The sequence below is a fragment of the Balearica regulorum genome, chromosome 6 (assembly GCF_011004875.1).
Source record: "Balearica regulorum gibbericeps isolate bBalReg1 chromosome 6, bBalReg1.pri, whole genome shotgun sequence".
NCBI classification, from domain to species: Eukaryota; Metazoa; Chordata; class Aves; order Gruiformes; family Gruidae; genus Balearica; species Balearica regulorum.
The window spans coordinates 30,495,408-30,521,484 of record NC_046189.1 but is presented as its reverse complement, the minus strand read 5'-3'; the positions used below and the strand labels follow the sequence as shown (position 1 = coordinate 30,521,484).

Below are 26,077 nucleotides of genomic sequence, written 5' to 3'. Positions count from 1 at the left end.
TTTAAGGTAGAAAAATCCTTTAGAAGGTGGATAACTATCAAAGGAGCTAATAGCACCCACTGGTATAGATCCCTTCCAGTGACCACAGGCGCTCTTGTACTTTTGATCGTTTGTGATACTGCATCATGGAGAATGGATCATCCTGAACACAAATTACTTTCACATTTTTTTTCCTTTGAAGAAATAGGGAAAATATTCCAAATGTATGGATATACTAATTTCAGGTTTATCCCTACCTGTATTTACTGGTACCTGACAGGAAAAGGAATACTAGAAACAAACAATGACCTCAAATATCCTATTTATGAAGGAATGAGTTCACTTTACCATAATTCTTCAGTTAGAAGCGAGACATTGTATCCCAATCCTCAATTATTAAGCAATTCCAAACACTGGATTGTTACTCTGAAAAATGCTGAAAATATCCTCAGGATATTCTGCAAAATCTTTTCAGCTCAGGTGTAAATACTATATGTGAACAGAGAGAGTTCACACCAATGAATATTAATCATAGAAGCATTCTTTAAAATGTAAAGACTAAACATCACACCATCCAAGGCTAGCAGGGATAGAATTCAGATTTTGCAATGATGCACGTCAATATTAGTATCAAAAAAAAGAAAAGAATCATTTCTCTCAGTTTGCGTTCACAGACCACAATTTGGAAAATTTGGAACAGAAAGACACACAAACCATGCTGAAAATTTGCCCCAGGCCGTAACCTTCATAATTTCAAGCACAATTTATTCTGAAATTTGTCAGTCTCCTGTTGGTTATAAAACACACCATCTTAAGAAGTACACACGTTTGTGATAATATATAAAAGCTCACAATTTCTAATGCTTCCAAAGCAAAAGCAAAACATTGCTCTACAAATCTTGTATCATGATGCAAACATTTACCACAACAACAAAATACAAACCAAAAATCTGCATCTTTGAAAACCATTAATAAAGACCACTTCCCTTTGAAAGCAAGATGGGCTCTTATTTCACAGCTTAGAGTAATAATACATATTACAGTATGCTAAATAGCAAGTGGAAAGTTACAATTATGAGTTATGAGGAAGCAAATACTTAAGAGATGAGAAAGCCTGAAGAAGTTGATGAAAATATCAAGAAAAACACTGTTCTGCCTAATTAGACCATTGGATTATCTAAAGAAAGGAGTATTTTGTCTTTGAGCAGCGGTGAAGAGATGCTCTCTCCCCTGCAATGGTATGTCTGACCCACTGAACGGAACTGATGATAAAAAGGGACATTTCTGCTCTGCCCCTCTCCCGGGCAATACAGTTATACCCTGAAGTATGAGACTGAATTAGCTTTATTGTGGTTTTGAACACCCATAGATACAGCCATTATTAATGGTCACATTACCCAGGCCTTTAAAGATACGGGTGACAGTGTGTACCTTGATGGTTTCTGGCTACAGGAAATTCTAAGTGGAACATGACTATATGCATCTTGCACTAAAAAATTTTATTTTTATTAGCATGCATGTAGAATAGAACAATTAAAGTTCTTCTCCCTTGCTGCTACATAGTGGGATTCAAACATTTGATTGTTAACAGAAATTGTACGTGCAAATCTTCCCTTCACTGACAAGGGTATGTCTTCATGAAGAATTATCTTGCCAAAGTAGCTTATATTTCTTACCTGTATGGTAAAATGTGAGAAAAAACAGAAGCACTCCCATAAACACATTACTCAAAAAGGTGACAACTCCACAGGTAATTCCTTCTGGAACAGGGTAGACTGTTTCCACAAAGAGCTCAAAGAATATTGGTACACTGCTGTTGAGGAATATACCCAACAAAATGCAGGATGTGTACAGTGTAGCTATAACAGAAACAAAAACAGTTATTAATTTCACGCTGGCATTTTTCCCCCCCTATTCAGAGCTGCCAAGAATACTAATATTTGAGTAACTGAAAAATGCATAAACTTATTTTTATCCTCTGTGTATCATAAAGCATATCACATCCCACTAGTTTTTGGCAGAATGCATGCTTTGATTTGGGAAAAAAAAATATCAGAAATACTGATTTATTTATTTATTTTAGACAGAACCCATGAAGACACATTCAGTGATTTGGAATTCACTTGTAAGTAAAACAAACAACAAAATTATGAATGCGAAGCATCACCTGCAGTTTGATTTACCTCTTGAATGAACAGAAACTATTGTCCTACACACAATTAGGAAAGGGAGCAATTAATGTACCACATTGGAAATGGACATGGATTAACATTTTGACTTAGCTCTAAAGGTCAAAACTAATTTTGCTTCCATTTTACAAATAAAAGCCTAATGATCTACCAGATATTAAGACATTAGCATTCAGCACGGCCTGAGCTGCAACATGCTGAATCCCTTTTGGGTTCAAAAGGAAATGAAGGGCACCCAGCACCTGGCAGAAACGGGACATATTTGATAATGCAGATTATTCACCGTTGTACAACAAATTATTTTTCTTGGATGAACCAGAGAAGAATACAGACATTTCTTCAGTAGCCTCAGATGTTTTGTTCTACAATTTCTGACACTGCCAAATACTTTACAGTGCTTAATAACTTAATGTATGTGCTTACTATACCTATATTATCTATTAATAAACCTATTATATCTATTTGGGGGGGAGGGAGCAGGGGGAGAAGAAAACTTCAGAAAAATTTAGTACCTAGTTAGAAATGTAAATAAGTCTTTGCTAATTGCTGTCTTGGGAAGGGGAAGATTTCCTGACCTGCAGCCTCAACAACCTGAGGTTACTGATCAAGTAAAAAGTATAAGAAAACAACTAGGCGGCTTGGAAAAAAAAATAGTCTGGAATAATTTCTGAAGTTTCCACCAAAATGACAAAAAAAGGTAAACAAAAATTTTTCAGATACAAAAGTGTTACCAAGTCATAGGGAAATTATTTATAGCATCTTTTCACTGCAGCATGGTACAAAAACCTTAGACAATTTTTTTCATATAGAGATATATATGTTTTTATATAATAGAAACTGCATTTTCAGTTTTATTTACGTTGTTCTCTCTTGGAAAGGGGAGAACTGAAACAGCTCTGCTTCACCTTCTGTTAAGCATTGCTCAAGGTTTCATTTGAGAAACTGTTAGGAAGCAGGAAACTTCCAGCTTAAAAAAAAAAATTAAAAAAAATCACTATTTCTTCAAATATGAAGAATCATGGAAAAGAGATAAAGGCATTAAGAAGCAGAAAAGGCTATCTATCAGACCCTCTGTTTGATGTGGTTTGTTTCCAAGGCACAAAGACACATTTATTTCTCTACAGAGGATTCGCCTGGACAGGAAAAAGAGGACAGACATCTCAGCCAAAAAGATGATATAGATGGCACGACTTCAGGAGGGACAGCTGGCCCCCGTTTTTTCTTTTTAATACACCAGAATGTTCTGAGTTGTTAAGAAAAAAAAGAAAGAAAAGGAATGAATAAACCATGTAACTTTTCCAACTCTCAAATTCTCTTATTATAATCTGCAGAATAAAAGTCAAAGAAATTGATGCAAGGTATGTTCAAGAGTTGTCAGAGAGGAAGGAAAAAAAACAAACCAGTACTAGGATGCTCTTCCAGGTACCACTGAAGAACTGATTGCCTCGTTACATGATCCATAGATTTTTGCTGCAAGTCCTCAACAGTATTTAAAATTTCATGAACCTTTCTTTGAACTCCTGTTTATCTCGAACACCACTGCATATTGTTCTAACCGTCTCTAACTGCTACCAGATGTAGTCAGCAAATCTGAACATATTCAGCTTTTTGAAATTTTTGTGTTGGCTTGGGAAACCAACATGTAAATGAAATAGAAGAATCTCTTAAGACAAATGAACTTCTGCCCCTCATTACACTCAATTAAAGGTATCCATAGATAACTACTTGTAACTTCGAGAATATTTTCAAAACTTTCCACAAAGAAAAGAAGGTGGCAGCCAGCTGTAATTCTGTAGCAGAAACTCAAACAGTGGAAATAGTTGGGAAGCTGCTGAAAGCCACAATGATCACCATCCAAAGTGGAGCTTGGTACAGAGAGTGTCAGAGGCAATACCTCTGCGGGAAGAATGAAACCTCTTCCATAAACAGCAACAGCTGGGAAATGAGAATCACGTCCCTCTAAGGAGGGAGAATCTCTAAGGTGTAATTTCCAGAAACTTAGATTCACTTGAGGTGATGGCAAAAATACGCATCTAAGATTAACAGCCAGTTAAAAGATCAAGACTTCAAATTTTAGTCAATACAGTAGGTGCAAAAGTTTCCGTAAACCAAACAGAAGCTTTCAAAATGAATTTGCTAAGTTTAAAATATGCTAGTTGAATGACATCATTGCTCATCACTTACTAAAATGTATTAAGAAGACTAGACCATAAGCAAGCAAGTACAATAACTCTGTACTTTAGAAACTAAACCCTTACATTTCCTTGTCACAACAGCTTGCTTCACTCATGCGAATACACCCACCGGCGCACATCTTACCCTTCTATGCTACCATGAGCAAAGCAGCTTTAGCATTACTTTTTGGTTTTCCCCAAAGTATTACCTGCCTCGTGCGCACACGTAGAAAACTGCCAGCTGACTGCCAATGACAACATTTCAGCTGAGATCACAGGTAATGCTTATAAACAAGGTCTACGTATATGTACGCTCATACTTGCAATTAATAAGCAGGAATATCAAGGCAAAAGGATAGTCAGAATACAGCATCCAGTAGGTGCCAATTTAAGTTCTAAGATGGAAATGACAGCTTTTAACTGGTAAACCACAAAAAGAAGCTCTAAAAGTGAAGGAGATGTACACATCTGAAGGCCTCCCTTAATGGGTACATATTGTAGTGATGCGAAAATATTTTTTATTTCATTTTTCTATAAATCATCCAGGGTCTTCCTGAGTAATATATGAATAAGCTTAATCCATTAGATTACTTCACAAGTCCACCTGGCCAACTAGACAGAAAGTCAGAGATAAGATATGCAATTTCAGAAAAATAAAGTTACAGGAAGAAGTCAAGTAAGAGTTCAAAAGTGGGTTTTGCCCTTTATTTAATACAATACACAGCACACCTCACATTTCAGCTCATGGGCAACAAGACACCATAGCACGGAGAATACCAGCTATTAACGGAGACCACTTATTTTCCATTACAGCGACCTTGCACTGAACGAACACAAACAATTACCATGATTTTATACTGTAGAAGAACAGCTGCTAAAGTTACAGTGATTGTTTTTTCAATTAAGACAAGCTTGATGACAGTCATTGGAAATGAATATAAGGCTATGAAAGCACTGACAAAAAAAACCAACCAAACCAAACAAAGGAGATGATTTACCAAGAAGCTAACATTATGTCCTAAAGCCTAACAAGGACAAACGACTAGCTTGGATAGGCATACGCTGGGGAAGCGTGTCATGCTATTAGTATAAAAAAAGATCACTTTTTCTCAGGAAAAGGAATTAACTGCATATGAAGCTATGCATAAAGTTGTGTACCTGAGACAGTGGCAGCTGTGGACATCAATAAACAACGGAACTGGGCTGGGTTTCTTTAAACCACTTTGATTAATGTCACATTTTAAAGACGTTTGTGTGAATTAAGCTGCAATTCCACAGGCTGGCCACTGCAAAAGAGCAGGAAAGGCAAAACACCCATCCAAAGCACAGCTGCTTCACAGAATTGGCCTGGAGGCTCAGGCAAAGCTTCATCTTGTAAGGTTCATGCTTGGGGTGTGAGGCAACCCATGCTTTTCTCCTCCTGGCCAGGAAGGAAACAAGGAATGAGATGTGCCTTGATAATAGCACTAGGGATGCTACCAGTTAGATGAAGCAAGGTACTGACTGGGGACTGAAGGTGATACAGTGGCTTAGCACAAAAAAAGAGAAAAAGTGGTAAGAAGGAATGTTCCCTCCTGGCTTCTTACTCCCTGCAGGTCTTCAGCTACTGGAGGGCAAATACATGCCCATAACCCAGAAACAGACTTTCTTTTCTCCCAGCCACAAGCTGTGGTGAAAGATTTATACCAATTAAAACAAGCAAGCAAACAAACAAGAATTAGGAAAAAAAGAATTAGGAATTAAAACAGGGATGTGATTTAAATGACAGCATGCATTTGGTGTCCCCAGATGAGCTCACAACACAGCAGGAGTCTCGAGTATCTCTGACATCCAAACAAGCACCCAGAACTTCCCAGGATGTTCAGCAACAAGTTCAGCAATTTACTCTTTAAATTACACCATCACTAAATTTATAACTACAGAGTCCAAGTCAAACCCAAACAAAATTAATGGAAGGACCTCCACTGATCTAAATGGTTCTTATCAGCCCATTGGCATGTACATCTTGGCTGATTTTTAATAAAGAATATGAAATATTACCATTTCTTTAAAAAAAAAAAAAGTATTTTGCAGATAAATTTACAAAAGAAATGCAGATACTCTACAGCATACCAAGTGCAAGCAGGTGGTACAGTATCTTTTTCCAAAGCCCTTTGCCAGAAGCTCTTGAACTCTGTACATTTTGTAACAGTTCTCTTAGACAAACCGAGCCAAGACTCACACAAATTTCATATGGATAAACAGGAAAGTAAATAGAACTGAACATGTTCTCTTGGGTGCAGCACACAAAGTGAAACCTACAGAGATCTATGGAATTTTGTTACTGCCCATTAAAACAGCATCCCAAATGCCAAAATGAAAGAATAATGTGGATGCATGCTTCGTTGACTTCAGTACTTTAGTATCTCCACAGACACTTTGAACAATTCACAGTCAGTTCCTATCAAACTCTCGAAAGCCTGTTAAAGTGGAATGAAACTTCCATATAATTTAATTCTTTTATTCTCATGGTAAGAATAGTCATGGAAGAAGTTCCCCTTAATTCTTCCATGAGAAAAGTGACTCCCTCAAGGTAAGACAGTAATTTTTACTGCAATTCTCTTAGAGGAACAAAAAACACAACAGAAGGAGGATGTCCCTGTAGTGCATGCTTATAACATCAATATCTTTCATTGCCTGGATTTCCATTCCAACACGCACTAATCAAATTCTTATCTCATGATATAGTTATGAAAGTAACCAAAAATCTGGAGAAATTGGATTTGTTCTATATACTTCCCAAGAGAAAAGCAAGTGGAACTCACTTTGAAAGCAGAGCATTCACTTTGGAGAACTAAAAAGTAAAGAAATTACTGACTGATCCTCAGAAAGAGGGAGCTGGAAATTGTACAATATTTGAGGCTTGCTATCAATGGATATTTAAAGGGACCAGATTTCTAGCTATCCATTCCTGAAACTCTCCTCCCAAATTTCAAGCATTGTACACTAACACTGGGGGTTTTAATTGTTTTTAAGTAAAACCCTTAAATTTGTTCTTTAAAGCACTCTTCTATCTGAGGATTTACAGAAGCCTTCAGGAAGATGAAGGTCATTATTCTCATCTTACAAGTGGGAAAAGCACAACAGGAGTGGGGGTAATGATTTGCCCACACCCAGAAGCAGGTTAATGCTGAAGCAAGAAAAAGAATCTCAGTTTCCATGTTTTCAGGCCACTGGTTTATCCTCTATGTCCCCCTACCTTATAGTTATCAAGCACGTCTTGTTTATAGTGAAGAAATTAAACGCGAAGAATAAAACAATCAGTATTAAATAATTAACATCTCTCTCTTTCAATCCTGTGTTTTGTAGATGATGACAGGGAGACAGATGTGTTTATAACGTTCAATCTGTTGAACCTGAAAATAAAGTGTAAACTGCTTAACCTAAATATAGACATCAACTCACGGAGTTGCCATCGTATTCAGAGTATCTGCCATGCAGCACTAGAAAAGACTTTGTAAAGCAAAATTCTGCTGAATGTGCTCATAAATATTAGAATATTCTTGATATGCTATGCTGAAAACATTCAATCTGAGCTGCGAGCAACTAGCGTTGCATATCAATTTTTCAAAAACGCTAGGAATTGTATCCAGAGATACTACCAGCAATACAAAGTGGCAAGATACTGAAACTGGCATTACAATGCCTTACGCAATTATTTTGGGTCAAAGTATCCTATTGTACATAAATTCACATAATGAAGTTCAGTACAAAGCAAACTAACAATGGACTTGGCACAGAGAAACAGATCAGCAGCTGCATTGGGAGTTCAATGGAGAAAACTATTTTAATGCTCAATGTGTACATAAAATTGTCTTTGAAACTTGCTGAAAAATGCAAATAATATACATTAAAATTAAAATTTCTTAAAAGAAAATTCAAGCTTGCTTAAAATATTAACTGATTCCAGAATCGAGGGGTTTTAAGAGCTGTGATTAGCTGATGAGAGGTGGTTTAGACAGATGATATAGCAGCTACGATGGCATTAAATCATTATTGCCTTGCTTTCTTTTTTCCCCACACTGTCAGTTATAGTTCATACACAACTTCAAATACACTTTTTATAAAAATCTTTTGGAGATACATTAAGAAGTCAGCAAATGACAGAAAACTTGTCTTGCTCTGTGGCAGGAGGAAAAATGGAGCATATTATGATAATGCAGAGCAATGCAGGCATCACACAATACAAACAATGCTAAACAGTATCATTTAAAGAAAACACAAAGCAGTCATTGATTTTTAATATCTGCATTAAAGGTCTCCATTCTAAGTAATTACATTTTGTAGGAAATACCTTTAAATGATGCCGTGCCTATTTACAAGGAATTAGGAGAGTATTATACAAACAAGTGCAGGAAAAACCATTTTGCTGTGACCGTTTTTTCAAATACAATTCCTCCCCTGATATTTAAACCAGCCATTACTACAACTGCTACAAAGAATACTGGTTAAAAAAAGGGGTTTGGTTTGTTTGTATTTTAAAAACAAATCTTTAGAGATTTTCTTCCCTTCCCTTTAGGGTGAAAATTGGCCAAAGTCTCTCAATTTTTTGGCATTTCAAAAGCCTGCTTCCACAAAAACCTACCCACCTGAGTGCTCAGTCTGGAGACCAGGTGAGAGACAGGCAGAGGGTTTTCAGAAGAGGGGAGCGAGCACATATGCCACACAATATCCACATGCCAAAGGAAAAGACTATTTCTGGACCTAGGGAAACTGCTGGCAAGGTCTGCCTACGGATGCAAACTTTATTCGTGGACCAAGCAGCTGTCAGGCAAGATGAAGCAGATGACGATGTTCTCTAACCAGCCTTCATCTCTAGGGTGAAGCCTGGCTGAACACCTGGGGCAGTACAAAGATTCCCGTGAGGTGTCTTGCTTCCTCATGAAAATGACTGTCCTGTCCCAGGGAAGAGTTTCCTTTTAACTGCACCAGCGGTCCATCAAGTCATGTGGATATTTCAGCAGTTTCCATGTACTGCTGAAGATGGCAACGCTTGTGGTTTTGTAGGGCAAAGTCTGATGAGCTCAAGAGAACACCATCGGAGGCAGGGCAAGAGAGGAGGGCAATGCCCCTCACAAAATGGGAGCTAGATGGTTAGAAGGGAAAACCTCCTTGCAAGATCAAATGTACACCCTCACAAGTTTCCCTAGCAGTCGGTTTTGAACCCTGCTTGCTCTGCCTCAGCATTTGAACAAGCCCTCAATAACACAACAATCCCTGCTTTGCAGCAGGTGTCCAGTGGTGCCTGCAAAGTAGCTCCGGGATACAAGGCAGTACATGGACCTCTACTTTGCAGATCTTCCAGCTCTACAACACCACGTGGAGGATAACTACATGGAAGTCCACTGTCAACACTAGTCCACTGAGTATACAGAGTGACTTCCACCTTGACCAGGTACCTCAAATCACTTCCCAAAGCTGCCAGCCAACGGCCTGCATTTGACCTCCTACATTTATACTCTGATACACTCTACATCTCAAACTTTTAATTAAAAGAAGAGAAAAAAAGTTCATCCAAATCAATTCAAATGTACCATTTCTCCCTGTTACTGTAGAATGCAGAGGCCATCATCATATTGCATTATTACATTGAGGAATTATCTAGCATGAAGTCCTGTAAATTAGCTTAAATAGCTTGTGTGTTTTCATCCGTAACAGCGTATTTCATAAAGATATACCACTGCTTTTCTGTGTACAAGGCTCTAAATTGAACAGGCGCATTACATCTATTTTATATGAACTTTAATGAGAAGAGGCTGATATGAGCCCCCCTCCGTCTATCTACAAAGTTTAAACATTATGCCACAGAAGGGAAAAAAAAAAAAAAGAAATCTTATTTGGTGGTTGCACATTAGGCCCTGATGCTTTAGATTGCCTTTTTTGAGGAATGCACCATATTGCTGGCATTTCTATTCAAAACAAGCTTGTGTGTTACAGAAAAGGGTTCAACATTTACAGTGACATATATATATATGAACAGCACAGACAGAAAACTCTAAAATATAATTTACAACTCAATATAAGGAATCATCCATTTTAAAAGAAACAGTAACTGCATGAAAAGAACAACCCAATCCCTATATTTTTACCAAAAAATATTAGTTTAGGATATTTTATATCAAACCCCAAATACCTTAAGTACTTTTATGTCCTGATAGTGGATCACATTTCCAAGAAAAACACCATAATGCACCTACATGCTATAAACAAGTAAGAATTCTTCTTGAACCTATGCTGCATGCTGAGTTCTTTACAAAAAATAAAGTAAGAGACAGAGCTCCATCAGTTTTGTTTCGGATCATTGGTGAATGCATACGTAATGACTTTCACCTTTTGAAACCTCTCCACTTCATTCTTATGCATAGACTTGAAGGGACATTTATGTGTTTGGTTTGTTGCATCAATTCAGAGGAGAGAGTTACTGTAAAAATTTACATTACTGCAGGCTTGTAGTGATGAAGTAGGCAAGCACAAGAAATAAGCTTTTATTGCATTTATTTTAGATTTGATGGAAACAAAAAGTGTAGTCATTTGGTATGACAATAGCCACCATGAAATTTGAATTATTGATTAAATTACATTTTATTTAAGCAGATTATCTTTTTTTAAAAGTTGAAATTTCAAGATAAATCACAAATTTGACCTATCCATCCAGATGGTGTTTCTCCTGAATTGATGATGTATTTCAATTTGCTGTACCCACTTTAGTTTATAGTTGTGACATACGTAATGCACCAAGGACACTCACTGAAACTCAAAGTTAATTTGAGTAAAGCAGTATTTTATATACTACTACCCACACCAAACTCTTTATTAAAAATGGGAAAAAACCAATTTTTGTTTCTCCTATAATGCATAAACTTGTGTCTATAACAAAGACGGCATTTTGTTTAAAATGTATTTACAGAATTCTTTAATAAATATTTTTTAAAATCTCAATCACTTAGTTTCACTGTAACTTCCAATTATTCTGTTGAGGGTCTTGTAATCATGGGTGAATCAATCCTCTGGTGCAGATAGTAAGGTGAAAGTCAGATAAGAACTAAGCCATGCTAATTTTCAACTAAGGATACAGCTCAGTCAGCTTGAGTAGACCTCTGAGTTTTTCCCCCACTCTTGCCAACAGGTTTTTTCCCCGTCTTTTTGAGGCACAGCCTGAATTAATTTTGGGCTGGAAGAGTTCCCTGAACCTCCATGTAGGTGGGGAAAAATTTAAAAAAAAAAAAAAAAAAAAAAAAAAAGAGGACAGCACAGTGCAGGGATAGATTTAGATGGCTGAAAATACTATGGATGACTTTGATTTGAACTGCACCATGTGTTTCCAATGATTAATCTAAGTTTCAAACCTCTAAATTCCCAGACATGACACTGTTTCTTGTATGCAATGCTACTCCCATTCATGTGATTTTTCTTGGTTTATTTTTCACCTCTGTTATTCCAAAACACTCAAAACAGAAAACCACTCAGTCCCAAAATCAATTTTGAATGTATATTCTGGGTTCTTATTATTGGGTTTTGTTAGTTTTTAATCTTTTTATGAAGTTATTCAAAGCTGGTAAACCTTTTTATTTTCCTTGGTAAAACTACTGTATAACTAAAGATACTAAACCAGGCTATAATATATTTGATTTAAGACTGCAAGTATTTGCCTGCAATACCAATTATAAATAACAGGAATTAAAATAATTGTCAATACCTGTGGTTAAAGGCAGATGAGTGACACTAGTTAGACAGGTGAGAGTGAACCAGGTTGATGCCAATGTTGCTCCAGATAAAAGCAGCAGCAGTATAAACTTCAGCATGCCCCTGATAAAATCTGCAAATCTAAAATAAAAGCACAGATGAGAGCAGTACAAATGCTGATTTTCATATTATTTAAATGTGATGCTTGACAACTAATTCACTATATTCTCATTAAACATTTTGGAGACTATAAAAACAATTTTAAAATCGTTTCTCATTTTCAGAAATAGAAAAAAAGGCATTTTTATAGAATGGTGATATTTCTAGCTGTCAAGCTGAAGAGCCATGAATTTTTTTAGCTGTCACAAAACAACAACCAAACCAGAACAATTCTCAAGGCATCAACTGAAAACCCTTGGTATACAGGAAGTTTTTTTTCCTTCTTTTCTTCTGCATTTGTTGGACACAACATCACACCACTAGTTACATCGCTGTTTTGTCAGCATTTGCAAGTCTCCCTTGGCAGACACATCGCTCAATTAGCATATGAGGAGGCTGCTGAATTTCATTCAAGACGTAGTTAAGTGTCAAGAATCATTCCAGTGGGAAATGACAAAACTCCAAATACCAGAATCCCTAGATTGAAGATGACAAGGAACAGCTTCTGAACCCCTGGATGCATTGGCGATGAAGCTCTCAGTGGCTTAGGCAAAGGAGGAACTCTTTACACAGGCAGTTACTACCGGTGGCTGTTTGGGGTTGAAATGTTCCAGAAACCAAGAGCTTGGTGCCACTCCTCTCCTACACATGCCCCACTGACAATCTGGGGGAGGACACAAATCCTTGGGCACTCTGGCTGTTACACAGAGGGTAATATGATCTTTATACCACCTGATGGTACAATTGCTTTTTTAATCTTTTTTTTTTTCTTTTTTCTTTCAAGGAGACCTAATGCATTTGAGCAGTGCTCACATGGCATAATTATCAGTGCAACTGCTCTTTTCAAAAGGGATTTCAATGCAGCTACTAAAAAAAAAAAAAGTATTAGAAAAGGCAATGCCGTTTATCCACTAGTAATTTTCTATAATCTCGTGCTTAGGAGATGTGATTTTGGGCTGGACGGGTTAGTTATGTATGCCTAAAGAATGTCTTCTGCCCTCACAGCCTCCTACCTTGATAAGGCTAACAGCAGCACAATCCACCTAGGATGGTCCATGATGAAATTTGTCCCGTCTGTCAGCTAACTGCCTCCTCTCCCCTAGCAAAGATCACTGGCAGATACTGTATAACTTACTTGATAGAACAGATAATGCTACCAACATTTTGAGAACTAGGAAGCCTACATACACCATAAGAGATGTACAAGTAATGCAATCAAAAAAAAAAACAAACCCACTTTCCTCTTATTTTGATTCTCCCTGTGCTTTAATTTCACATTGAATTTAGCAGTGAGTAATTCGATAAGCAGTAGAGGAAGATCAATGCTGCATATAATCTTAAAAGTTTATGACTGCTGTGTTCAAGTGGCTTATGCATTAATCTCTAATAGTCAGAGGTTAGCTGCTACCATTGTTTTTTTCTGACAATCCAAATCCAGCAATCAGGATCACCTCTTCTCAGTGGTTTGCCAGTTTCTTTAATTATTCTTTGGGATCACTAGGGTCAAAATCAGCAATTTTAAAAGCCTCTCAGAAGCATCTCGAAGCACAAACTTTAGACTTCTTCCCCATAGACTCCCTACTTTGCCTCCCAGCAAACATAACTATTCCCTCTCCTTACAGGCAAGAGCAGTTACGTATATCCTGTCTAATGAAACAGTGTGAGAAACACCAGCTTTCAGGGAGGGACATTCACAGACAACAGGTCTGAAAGTGTTCTCTAGGGGGTCCTCCATCTCTATCCTATCACCAGAGATATGTGGTGATGGGAAGACGATAACTATCTTGAATGGTTTAGATGTGTAAGCGGAGCAAATACCTGCCTTTACTGAGCAGTTGCAACTCCTTTTGACGCAAAGATCCTGGTTTGGGTATCAGTTGTAGCAGTGTGCTCCAAGGAGCTCTCAGATATCACAGGACTCCAGAAAGGTCAAATACAAACTGAAAGGTTTGTACAGCTACTGAATTCAGCCAGCAACAGAAATAATGGGAAAAAAATGACATAGCAAACTAGCCTGAACTTGGTAATCGAGGGACTTCCGCTTCTTGTCTGGCTATAGAAGAATAAAGATGACTGTAAACTAGTCAACTCTTCAGAATACTTGTTTCAATAAAAAAATGAAATTATTTTTATCCTCTGACCCCAGGATCTGCTTTCAAAAACCTTCTGTTCTGTTTAAATCCTCCTTCATCATCTAGCATGTAAGGGGATGTCTGCAGCTGCTAAAAAAGGAGACCTGCCTGGAGAGAAGGTGCATACTTACCCAGACACAGACCTCTGCTGCTGGTAACAGTCGCCTGCAACCCAGCAAATCCAGCCCTAGGCTGGATCCTACAGTTAAAATCACAAACCTGCGTTGCTGACAACAACACTGTCTGTTGCTAAGGAAATTATCACCATGTCATGAAGTTTCAGCATTTTGACTACACTGCAGGTTAAAAGCAGGAAGAAAAAATGAGCTGTGGAGGACAAAACCTCAGAAATATCTATGATCATTAGCAAATGTGGCAAAAGAAAAATAAATCTGAGAAAAGGGAATAGATTTATGTTTCCATGCAATGATATGAAAGTCGCTCTTTGACACTGCTTTTCTTCAAACCAGTATCATTTGAAAGCTGCCAGCAAAGGGTACGGCACCTGCCAGCTGCCCAAAATAGCCCAGGCTTTTCAATTATAAAAATGCATCACACAAATTAGCTAAACATAGCTAATGTTCATGGCTATTGGGACAGCAGTGGGTGGAAAGCGGGAGGATTTATGTATTGTGCTGAGGAAAACTCGCACCATTTTGAAAATGAGATAGATAAACTAATTTCTAAACTGGGCATTACTTTAAATATAGATGATTTAACCATCTACAGTGACATGCAGGACCAAATGCTCCAGGACAAGGCTCAGGTTGTTACAGTTCTAAATAGTTGAACCTGCATTGACAAAAATGGAAAGAGCAAATTCCGAAACTGCACTGATTTTTCTTTGATAAATTAGCAGAAAGAAAAATTAGAAAAAAACCCACCCCAAACCAACAACTTCTTGAGAGGTGATTAGGGGAGACAGCTGCTTGCTTGGCAAATCACAGTTCTGACACTGAAATACATCAACTTGTCACCCTTGACAAGAATCATTAGTTAATTTTCCTAATTACAACTTTCAGCAGATTACAGTCAGACTCGTCATTGATTCAACCCTACACAGATAAATGCTGAATAGGCCTAAGAGGGAGAGTCATCCGTCAGGAGTGACAAATCACCTCCTCCTTCCCTTTCTGTGTGCAAACCCTCCCATTTGAACTGTGTATCGCCCAAGTTAGAAAGACATATTTGGAGGCAGACTGTTGGTATTTTTTTTAAATTTACTGAAAAACGAAGCTCTGAATGCTACAAAATACTGGTATTCAACAAGGTTTGAAATCAATTTTGAAGCAGTTAAAGAGACTGTCAGCATTTCCTTAAAGTTATCCCAGGCAATATATTAAATAAATTAATCTACCATAAAGATTGATATTTGCATGTTGGCGTTGAGTCAGCAGATTCTCTTCTAACAAAGTTAAGTGAGCTGCCCCTCTGCTATTGAAATGTTTCAAATATATCAGAGATTAAGTCACGATGGAAAAGATTGAACTGGCATGCTACCTGCTTCAGCATGTAACCTGCTACAGCATGTGTTATTTACAGCAGTGGGTTTTAAACATCTATGCTTGCAGAGAAAACCTTGTATCTGAGCTTAGCTAATCAAAAGCAACTCTTTTTAGAGGAAATCAGGGTGTGAACTTTGTTTCACTAGATTAAGTCTTTGGCCTGCATCTGGAGTGGATGGGAGGCAAGCACTCGTTTCTTTTCCCTAGGTCAGGAGTTTTTTCCTCTCCCTCCATTGCAGTTGCTAGGCAGCCTGCAAAATGTCAGGATGAGAAACCTCACATTTCTTTATGCATTGTGTACTCGGATGATGCAAAGCAAGTGAAAAAAGAGCTTCAATTTCTGTCCTAAAAAAATGCCTTTCTGGGTCCACAATCCCACAGTAAGTGTAATGATGACAGACCCCTGCACTTGTGCTAAACTCCTTGCAGAACTGGAGTCTAAAGAGGGGACATAGAGAAGCCAGGACAATGCTTAGATATCTTGATGCAAGGGAAACATGTGATTGGTTTTAATCAGTTCTATAAACTCACTCAAGTACCTCCTGAAAGACTTTGTCTCCCTCCCCACATCCTTTTTTTTAAAAAAAGGGATCTCAATGAAAAAAAAGCAGTCAGCTCTTGGAAGAACAATCCATTTCTTGCTTTTTTGTTTCCCATGTCATCAGCATTCATGATAGCCAGAGCATGCTGTATTTGGATATATAAAAAGTGTAGGTACACCCGTACTGTAGCCCATAGCAATACAGCAAGAAAATAATTAGCCCATGTAGGAATCGAGCAAAATGGGCCCAGACTGATTCCTCTGTGGAGGAACATCACGTTATTGTGAGTAGGCTGCCTGTGCTACATTCCCAATATCCCTTCAGGAAGCAATATGCCTGAAAGTGTTGATGGAAGGAGACAGACACTAATTTCTTCAGTGCTTTCCAAATGTGCTACAATGGGTTCTCCCTCATACCAGGCAGCTGAATTCACAAGAACTGAGTTTAAAGGGAGCATACAGGAAGGACTTGTCAGGAGTAACAGTATGACTTGCCAAATTGAGCTATACGCATGCGGAGTTCTCAGCCCCCAGTAACCACTAACATGGAATATACAAATTATTGCTCTACAAGAAACACATCATAATCCCATTTCAGGTTTCTAGAAGATGAGAGAAAACAAGTTATGTTATTAAGAGGATAAGCTAAATGACAATCACAGTTGAAGAAATGGAGAAGGACATGTAATTATTCCTACCTTGCCATTGCTATGCCAACAACACAACCTCCAACTATAGACCAAAATCCAATCCAGCCTGCATCTACCTGACAGGAAAAACAAAACAAAGAAATGTGTTAAAGCTGAGAAAATAAGATGATAAGACGTTACTTTCAAAACAAATGGTGTGCAGGAGCTGCAAACTGCTAGCAACAGCCCCCAACAACAATTTGAAGTGCAAGACTTTCTCTAGGATATTCAAAAGGAAATAAATTCACTAAAACAAAGTATGACTAAGTAGTCTATGCTCTAAATGTGACATCTCTTTATAGAATCTGAGTAATGTCCTCTGGATTTTTATAATACTCTATCAAAAGCTTAGAAATCCTCTTCTCCCCACTTCATCTTTCCCACCTGGTAAACATTACTTTCTTTCACTAAAGGTGCAGCAGCCAACAATAGTCCCGTTTGTTTACCTGCCTCCTTCTTTTTGTCAAGAGGTGTATACGATTGTGAAGAGTCAGCAGGGAGAACTGCAACAGTTTGGGATACCAAAACTACAGTTTATTTTATTTAAAATTTCAGGAGAAAAGTGGTCCGTGTGTATTAATAGCAGCTTAAACATAAAAACCTGATAAAATTGTATGCTAGTGCAAAATACAACATATTAACATAAATACAAACTTACAAAATAGTTGCTGATTATCAGTCAGGAGATACTTACTTGGCTTACATGAACTGGTGTTAATATCAAATCCAGAACGCCAGACCAGCCAGAGAAAACACCCAGTGGTATAGCATAGGCTAAAGCAATCATCAAGAATCGGAAATTGCTGTGAAGACAAAACATATGCAATTAGCTGCAGCTTATGTTAGAAATTGCACTAAGATTAGCTGCTAGAGTAAATGACACCCTAGAATCTACATTCTGCCCATCAAGAAAAAAAAGCAGAGGTCTGAAGGAGGAGTGAGCCAGGAAAAACAAGGTAGGTATCCGGCCATGTCACTGAAATTCCAGTGGCTGAGATGTTACTGCCTTACCACTTGATAATAAAAAAGCCAGTCTCTCCACATAGTTCAAAGATTTTTGTAACGTGCTGGGCTCATGTGTTTCTCATTTCTGCAAGCAATTCTTCCATGCATTTGCATGGGCAACCTACTTAGCCTAAGTGTATGTTAGGAACAATAAGCATTAATTTAAATGGCAAAAAGCGTATTTCAAGAATAAAATCAGAGATTCATACTTTTTGAATTTTTTTTTTTTAACTGTTTTACTGCTCTTTATTTTGGTGAAAGGCAGGGAGAGCTCTGGGAATGAGTTGCAAGAGTGGAAAATTTTGACAGTTTGAACTGTCAAAAAACAGAGACAAGCATAATACTCTGCTCTAAATAGTCAACGTGTTTGATTTTTCCTCCCAATTAAAAATTATTCAACTTTTAGTATTCAAGTGAAGATGAAGCAGTCAAAGCTGTGTCATCATTTTCATTGTACACAGCTAAACAGGAGTTGGCAGACAAACACCACCACCAATTTCCCCTACCCACCCACCGTTACCAAAAGCAAATGCAAAGTCTTTGCTAAGAAATATCCAACTTTTCCTCAAAAATGTTTCAATTTGGAAATAAAACCAGAAAATATACTTTGGACTCTGCAACAGTGATATTTTAAAGTGAAGAGATTTTACAACAATCCCAAGGTTATCCCATGGGATATCTGTGTAACCACAAAACGTGGCTCCCCACCATTCCCAAACAATGTACATAAAATGGATCCTGATCAGTACCAGTTCCTTGGCATGCAGTGGCAACTTGATAGCACATAGTTATGAAAGCCAAGAGGGAGGAAAAGAGCTTCAAATACTCTCCAAAACATTCAGAGGTTTGCAGCTTACGCTGTTTTACTCCCCTAGAAGATTCCACACACAGCACACCAGCCAGTGTTTTTTTGCACTGTTCTTTTTCACACATCCTCTTCTTGAATAACACATTTCTATCACATGAACATATCCTCCTCTTTCAGTATCATTCATATCAGATTTAATTTTTAATGCAATGAAAAACAACTCCCAAACTTTCAGCTCTTCCACACACTGCTTATATTTCTCTGAATGCTAAAGTGTCTGCTGTCTTCCTGACAACTATTTTTCTCTCTTAAGAATGCCATACTCTTATCCTAGTCTATCTTGTTTCATCTTGGCATCCTTTAAGGCAGGTTTTCTGATGCTATTTAGCACTATCCATGTAAAAGCTAATTCAACATCTGTAAAATAAAATAAAAGGGAGAGCGCCCATTTTGCACAGACATTATATACAGCCATGTCATAGACTGGAAAGAGAGAACAAGTCTGAATGCACTGTTCCAAAATAACAATTGCTCAATATTCAAAATCTTTGGGTATCTGAACCTCATCTTCATTATAGCTACTTTTGGTGGGAGTGAGTACTTTGTAACTTACTTGACTGAGCTCTCCTGTGCTGTATTTGTCTTCTGTAACTCAAGCAACAAGACAGACTGGCCCAAGGGATAACTGCTCTATGCCATGTCCAACGCCTAGTCCCAACACTAGAGAACCAGTTCTGCATCATGACATCCTTCAGTGACAGAGGCTCCCATGCTGCCACCCTGCCTAGTCTCCAGATTAAAGAAGGTGACCAGGAGAAAGAAGACCAGTGACAAACCAGCACTGATCACCAGATGGCATTCTCTCCCCTTGTCCAGCTGGCTACATCAAGTGCTAAAGCTATTTGCAACATACATCTTAAGCAGAAGCTCTGCTTTTCATGGCTCCAGTCACTTGTATTTGTTTTTGCAATTTTGCAATTGCTCCACTGAAAATAGAAAAATGTGCTGTCTGTCACACCACCAGTTGATGAACCCACACTGTTTTCCATCGTATCAGCCCTTATGACAGGATATCAGCGTTAGCCTCTCTGTTAAACCATTCTGCTGGAATACCAATTGGCTTTTTCTTCTGTTTGTTGTTTTTTGTTTTTTTTTTCAGAAACCTACTTAACACCACTAGGATCTGTAAGACAGGCTGGTTCAGAGGGGAGCCCCATCAAAGCCAGTCACCATTTTCAGAATAACTTTGACAGCACCTATTAACATCAGGCACACTCTGGGTAGCTTCCATCACTGGATGGTGATGTCATAGGAAAGTTTCATTAAAGAAATAATGATGCACAAAACCCCTGTTATGAAATTTCAAAATTGCTTACATAGTCCCTTGAAAATATAAAAGGCAGGTAACTGGCTAAAAGCATCTAATTACTTCAAAGCAAAAATCATTACATGTTTTCTTAATGCAGATTTTAAGTCTTATCAACTATTTACTTGTATTAGAATTTTTTCCATGGAAATCTGTGGCATATTCTGAAATAGAGGGGGGAAAAAAAAATAAAAAAGAAGTCATATTTGCTTCACCCAAGAAACTGAGAAAGGGCACTGTACTTTTTCTAATGGAAATTCAAACTACACTTTTCACAGTGTGTGATAGACTGTTAAAAGATTTGGGCTTAGCTCCCAAACCATGACTAATCTCTCGTCTCCCACTGCAGGCTGAGAGAGTTGGCATCAGGAGATAACCACACATCAGCTAATGGTTATAATCTGTCAGAAGCAGGAATCCACCCAATCAGGAGGAAGAACCAAGTTCCTAAGCAAGTCCCAAAAGAAAACAGCCTACAGGCGATGGCTGACCCTAAGAAGATATGTATAATACAAGTCTGCAGGAAGCAGGTCATGAAGATGACTGCTCAAGGACCTGAAGGCATGAAGGAGTATGGGAGTTGCAAGGATGTGACAGATCCCTTTCACATCCAAGGAAAAAGGTCAATGACTTCAATGGTAAAGTTATGCTACACAGCTTTATTTTGAAGTAGTAAGACTGCAGCCTGGGGGAGAGAAGAGGGAAATTATGAACATCTCAATTCTCATGAGTGCTTTTTGGTGCATAGGTGGATCAGCCCACCAGCTCACACACATCCTAAAAGCCTTACACACAGTTCTTATACCAGAGGGTAAGTCTGCAATAAAGGGAAATCATGATTCCTGGTACTCGTCAGCTGACTACCTTCAGTATACACCATTAAGTCAAAAGAAAGCCTCTCTGTGCCAAGAATTATGAAGCCTAGATTAGGCAGGCAACAGAGCTTAGAAGCCTAATGAACCAGATGATGGATTTCTCTTGAAGCACGGCAGATACCATTTCCTTTTATAAAACCCCCTTGGCTTGATGGATAGTTGCTGAAAGGCTCCCCAAGATAAGTGGGTTTAATGATGAACTGTTGATTGTTTCATGTACAGAGGAATGAAGAAGTGCCTTTGATAAAGGGTAGCATGGAAGAATGCATAAAGACCAGAGGGAAGGGAGATATAATGATCTACCTGACCGCATTTTAAAAAACCCTCTTGGTTCTTGGAGACACTATAAACTATGCTCATTATTTAAGCGTCCAGTTTGTTTTCTTAAGTTTCATTGATTGTGAATTGTAAGCCAGCTTTGCTGTTTACCTCTTGACCTTACCAGTACCTCAGGTTCACTGTTTACAACACTTTGAACAAGGAATCTAATGATTATAAAGCTCCCAAATGGAGTACTGTCAAGAGAAATTTTATATTTCACCTGCGGAGTCAGTTGATGTTTGGATTTCTGTTCAACAGCAACATTTTTACAACACAGCCCTCAGGCAGGGTCTCACCACACACCAGCTTGGGTACATAACAGCATTATTGTGTGTGCTAAGCATCCTTATGGGAATTGCTATTTTTTAATATCCTGAGTAGGTCACTTTGCAGACTAACCAGCCAGCTGTACTCACACCTTTTCCCAAATGCTAGCCTGCTCCAGGATGAACACACAGGATTAAGCATCTTGTCAACTATTCACTCCCCCAAACTGAAACAAAAGCCTCCAAAACCAAAAGAAAAACAACCCAATGACAAGGGATGAGTTGGTTTTGCTGGCTCTAAATACACTTTTAGAAAGTACAGCCCACAATAGGTCTGTAGTAACTAAACACCTTAAGCTCCATAATTATCAAGTTTCAAGGAGCCCTGTGTACGCAGATTCAGCTTCTATCACTGTATGACCCAAGAAACCACTGCATTGAAGTTCCCCAGTGAAGTCAGCCATACTCCACACCACAGGAGCTGTTCTTTGCCCCAGGAAGTTCCTCTGTACAGTATCACATACAGGGCACAGCCCTTCACAATTATTCAGCATTAATATTACAGGTGCTTTAGCTACTCCTCTGAGATCAGATTCCCATCACACAAGACATTGTACCAACACTGCGGGGGGCAGGACTGTGTCTTACCAAAAAAGCCCATGTGAGAAAAGTTGCAAAGTTGGAGATGTCACTTTCTTTATAACCTTTTTTTTTTTCTCAAAACATCAAAATTTAAAGGAAACTAACTCACCTTTGAACCTGTCCAGAAACACATCTGGAGACACTTCTATTTACACTTCATATTTTAAACATACAATTAATGAGATTTAATAGATCATATAATGGTGTCAGATAGCTCATTCATTGTTCCTGCAGCTGAATACTCCATTGAATGACAAGCAAACTCCAAATTCATTCCAATATAATAAGCACAGAAGAAAGCAGCTTATTAGTTAGTTATGCCCAATGCTGTTAATTGTTGTCTCCCACCTTGCAGTACGCACACTGTTAACAATCTTGTATAACCTGATGTAACAGAAGCATTGCATAAGAAAAGCTGTGCTAACAGGATGACTAAAGCAGTGTTGGTGCTGAAGGACGCTGGCATGAAGACTTGAGATATACTCAAGGATTTAAAATTTATTGTCTGCTTTTTAGCAGTTAGCATCCTTTTATGTCTCAGCATTAATATTTAATTTTACTTTGTTTAAGAGCATTACAAACCAACTTGTTTGCTCAATGAGAAGATTAAAGCACACTTGTTTTTATTTATTTATTGATGCTTTGAAGTGGAAACCCAGTGAGGACCTACCTTAAGAGTCTGCAAAAACTTCTCCTGTAGCTGAGTCGTTGACTCGCCGCAGCCACGCTGGGAGGGAATGGAGGGCGCGAGGGGAAGTAGGCCAACGCTGCAGAAAAGATCAGGGAAACCATTCCAAATTCTAAACAAGAGGGCAAAGAAAAACAAAACCGAGAACAAATGTTAGCATCGAAAGACTTACTTTGGTACAGCATTGTTATCAGCCAGCCTCTGATACATAAATCCCACCACAAGTGCTTTAGTGCTCCCAACAACAGAACTCCATAACTTGAAGGAGAACTTCTTTTTTCCTCCCCAAGCAAGACTTCAAATTGAGATGGAGAACCAATGAGATGGAGAAACACTGGCAGTCCATTCCAGTGACAGAAGCTGCAGAGAACCAGGCTTATACATGGGGAACTCAGTGAAGCAAGAGGAAAGCTTTTGCTTTTTCTCTTTAGAGAGAACCGCATTACGAAGATTTGGCCACATTTCCTCGCCATGGAAGTAATGCAGTGCAGGTAATAGCGTGCTAGAGACTTTAAACAGATGGGACTGGGGAAGCCCCAGGGCATGGAACGACAATTACTCAGCGCACAGGATGATGAAGGCAAACGAAAGGTCAAGCAAGGCAGCATCTCAGACACAAACAGTATTGCATGGCAACAGAATATAAAGAGAAAAGTGTAGGAGCAGCCAATGCTCAGGAATAGAGGGAGTACGGGTAATAGGGAGAAAAAAGAAAGAATACAGCTGTTTGCAGGTGCTCCTCTTGTTTAGCAGCAGGTATTCTAGATCTTTGAAAAATTTCATAGCAGAAATTTGGACTTGAACTTGCGAAGTGACAAGCACTTCACAGAAAATACTCAGCAAGCCCCATGATCAGACATTCTGATGCCACAGTCAGTCTAATTAATTTGTTTTACAGGCCTTTTACAATGTATATCATGTTCTCCACAGTCCTCAATCCCAGTATTTCTCCTATCCCCTTTGAAAACAAGATTCTTTGCTGCTAGAGAGAAAAATGTATAGCTGAAGTGTGTTATCTTAAAAGAACCTGTGATCTTGTAACAAAGTGTTCACCAACACCACAAATAAATTCCAGCAGAGCTGGATACTCAATTGTGTTCGTTTTCTTTTTTCTTCTCCTTTTTAATAAATCAATATGAACATGGCATTTTGCCAGCTCTTCTGCTAAACCAGAAGAAAATAAATTCAGGAAACTGAAAAGTAAATAACACTCGGAGTCTAAATGGATCAGCTGGAGATGGGGAAGGGAAATTAATGCTTCTATTTGGTATACAGAAAAAAAGTCTACACTAAATTTCTTTTGAAGGCATACCATAAATGCAACAATGCCATTCTTCAGGATCAAATACTAAAGGATTCATTTTGAATTACATGGTGTCTCTTTTTCCTGCTGTGGTCTAATTGCACGTTTCGAGGGTCAAGGGCACTTTAACTAGACCTTCTTACTATATCTCCTCTGTTCTCCAGAAAACAGATTAATTTCTATCTTTGTGTACATTGGTTTTGAGACCATGAGCAGTGAATAAAGAACTGGTCGTAACTGATCATCCCAGACCTAAGAAAGAGATGAGATGCTCTGTCACCAAAGGATGATATTGTACAGGGAAGCAAGACTTGCCAAAAGCTGTTAATCCCCTTCTCCTGCATGTAGGTCTACATATAGGTTTATAGGTATACATATGTACATGCATACGCATGCTTTAATCACATATTAAAGGAACATTTCAGACTGCAGACAGGTATAGCCAACAAGAACATGACCACACAAAACCATAAACTTTGTTTGAGGTGCTTATTATTTAACTTCATTACACTGGAATGCCATAAGGAGAAAGGCTAGGTCTTTCTCTAAAGAATGTAAAACATGTTTATAATTTTTTTAAGTCACAGTAATATTTTATAACAGGTGCCCATCTGGGGCCTCTTCTGTGGGCTGTCTCAAGATTCCTGCCAGTCAAATAGCTGCAGTAGGAGCAGTATAGTAACACTTTTTTTTTTTTTTTTAATTATTAAATTCAGCATGTGGTCCTTGTAGTACCTTCTTGCAACTCTTTATGTTTCCCAGTGTTACGCTTTCCAGGCTAACAAATTTGCCTTGCAAGCACTGCCCTCATGCACAAAGGAAAAGAACAGAATTCACTTTGGTAACTAAAGCAGCTCCCTCTAATTGAAGAATAAAAGTCTTTAGTGCCTTCTTAGCTTTGTATCACACTTGCATCCCTATCAAAAGTCCAGGTACTGGCAAACACATCCTTTTCTTACATGTTGCATTGTTGCCTCATTAGGAAACCCACACCTTTATCTCCATCATCATTTACTCTACCAGACTAGATAAAGAAAAATACATTCCCAGGACAAGTTTTAGATTGTAAGCAGGGAATAAAAGCAAGCAAAAGATAAAAGGTAAGAAATAGGTCAATAATGAGACCGAGAAAACTGCAGTCACAAAAAAGGAACTCTTCCACGGGAGCTGACTACTGGCTTTTCAACAGTGCAATGGACGCAGCAAAGCACTCACAATTGGACAAGTCAGCGTAAATTAGTGTGCAGAAATACAGCCGTGTATATGTCTTGCTGAGGAGTAAATCTGGAATGCTTCACAAAAGCTGGGTACCATCCCACAGTGACCTCTGACTGTCAAGGTGGACAGCTGCCTACCTCTTAGTCTAGGAAGTAGGCACGCTGCCTCTGCAAGCCCCAAACAGAAAAAAAAAAAGAGGTTTACAGCAGCACAAGCCTCCTTCATACAGTCTTTTTTCTTCTGATAGGCTACTCATAGCACAAAAACCTACCCAAAATCAGATTCTACTCTCCATCTTTTCCTGAAATGTAAAGGGGGAATGAGGGCACTTTACACACACACACACTTTTTTAAAACAAACAAACAATGATTTTATATTGATATTTAGGAAAGCACACAGCTAAAAAACTCTGGTTGCAGTCCAGAATAATTCAAGCTTCCTTATGCGGTTCAGGTAATACAATTCAATCCTGATTTGCTGCATCTGTACTATTT

The 26,077-nt window shown here is 38.3% G+C and overlaps 1 protein-coding gene across 1 annotated transcript in view; it reads right to left on the bottom strand.

The window, feature by feature from the left end:
* The window catches only part of SLC49A4 (solute carrier family 49 member 4), a 64,655-nt gene that overhangs the window by 2,319 nt on the left and 36,259 nt on the right, over positions 1-26,077 (bottom strand). Inside the window, exons 4-8 of the mRNA XM_075757061.1 lie at positions 23,044-23,173; positions 17,785-17,893; positions 17,100-17,167; positions 12,078-12,205; positions 1,656-1,838 (exon numbers count right to left, since the gene is read on the bottom strand). Of these exons, the coding sequence (XP_075613176.1) occupies positions 1,656-1,838; positions 12,078-12,205; positions 17,100-17,167; positions 17,785-17,893; positions 23,044-23,173 (618 nt within the window). The remainder of the gene's footprint in view (positions 1-1,655; positions 1,839-12,077; positions 12,206-17,099; positions 17,168-17,784; positions 17,894-23,043; positions 23,174-26,077) is intronic.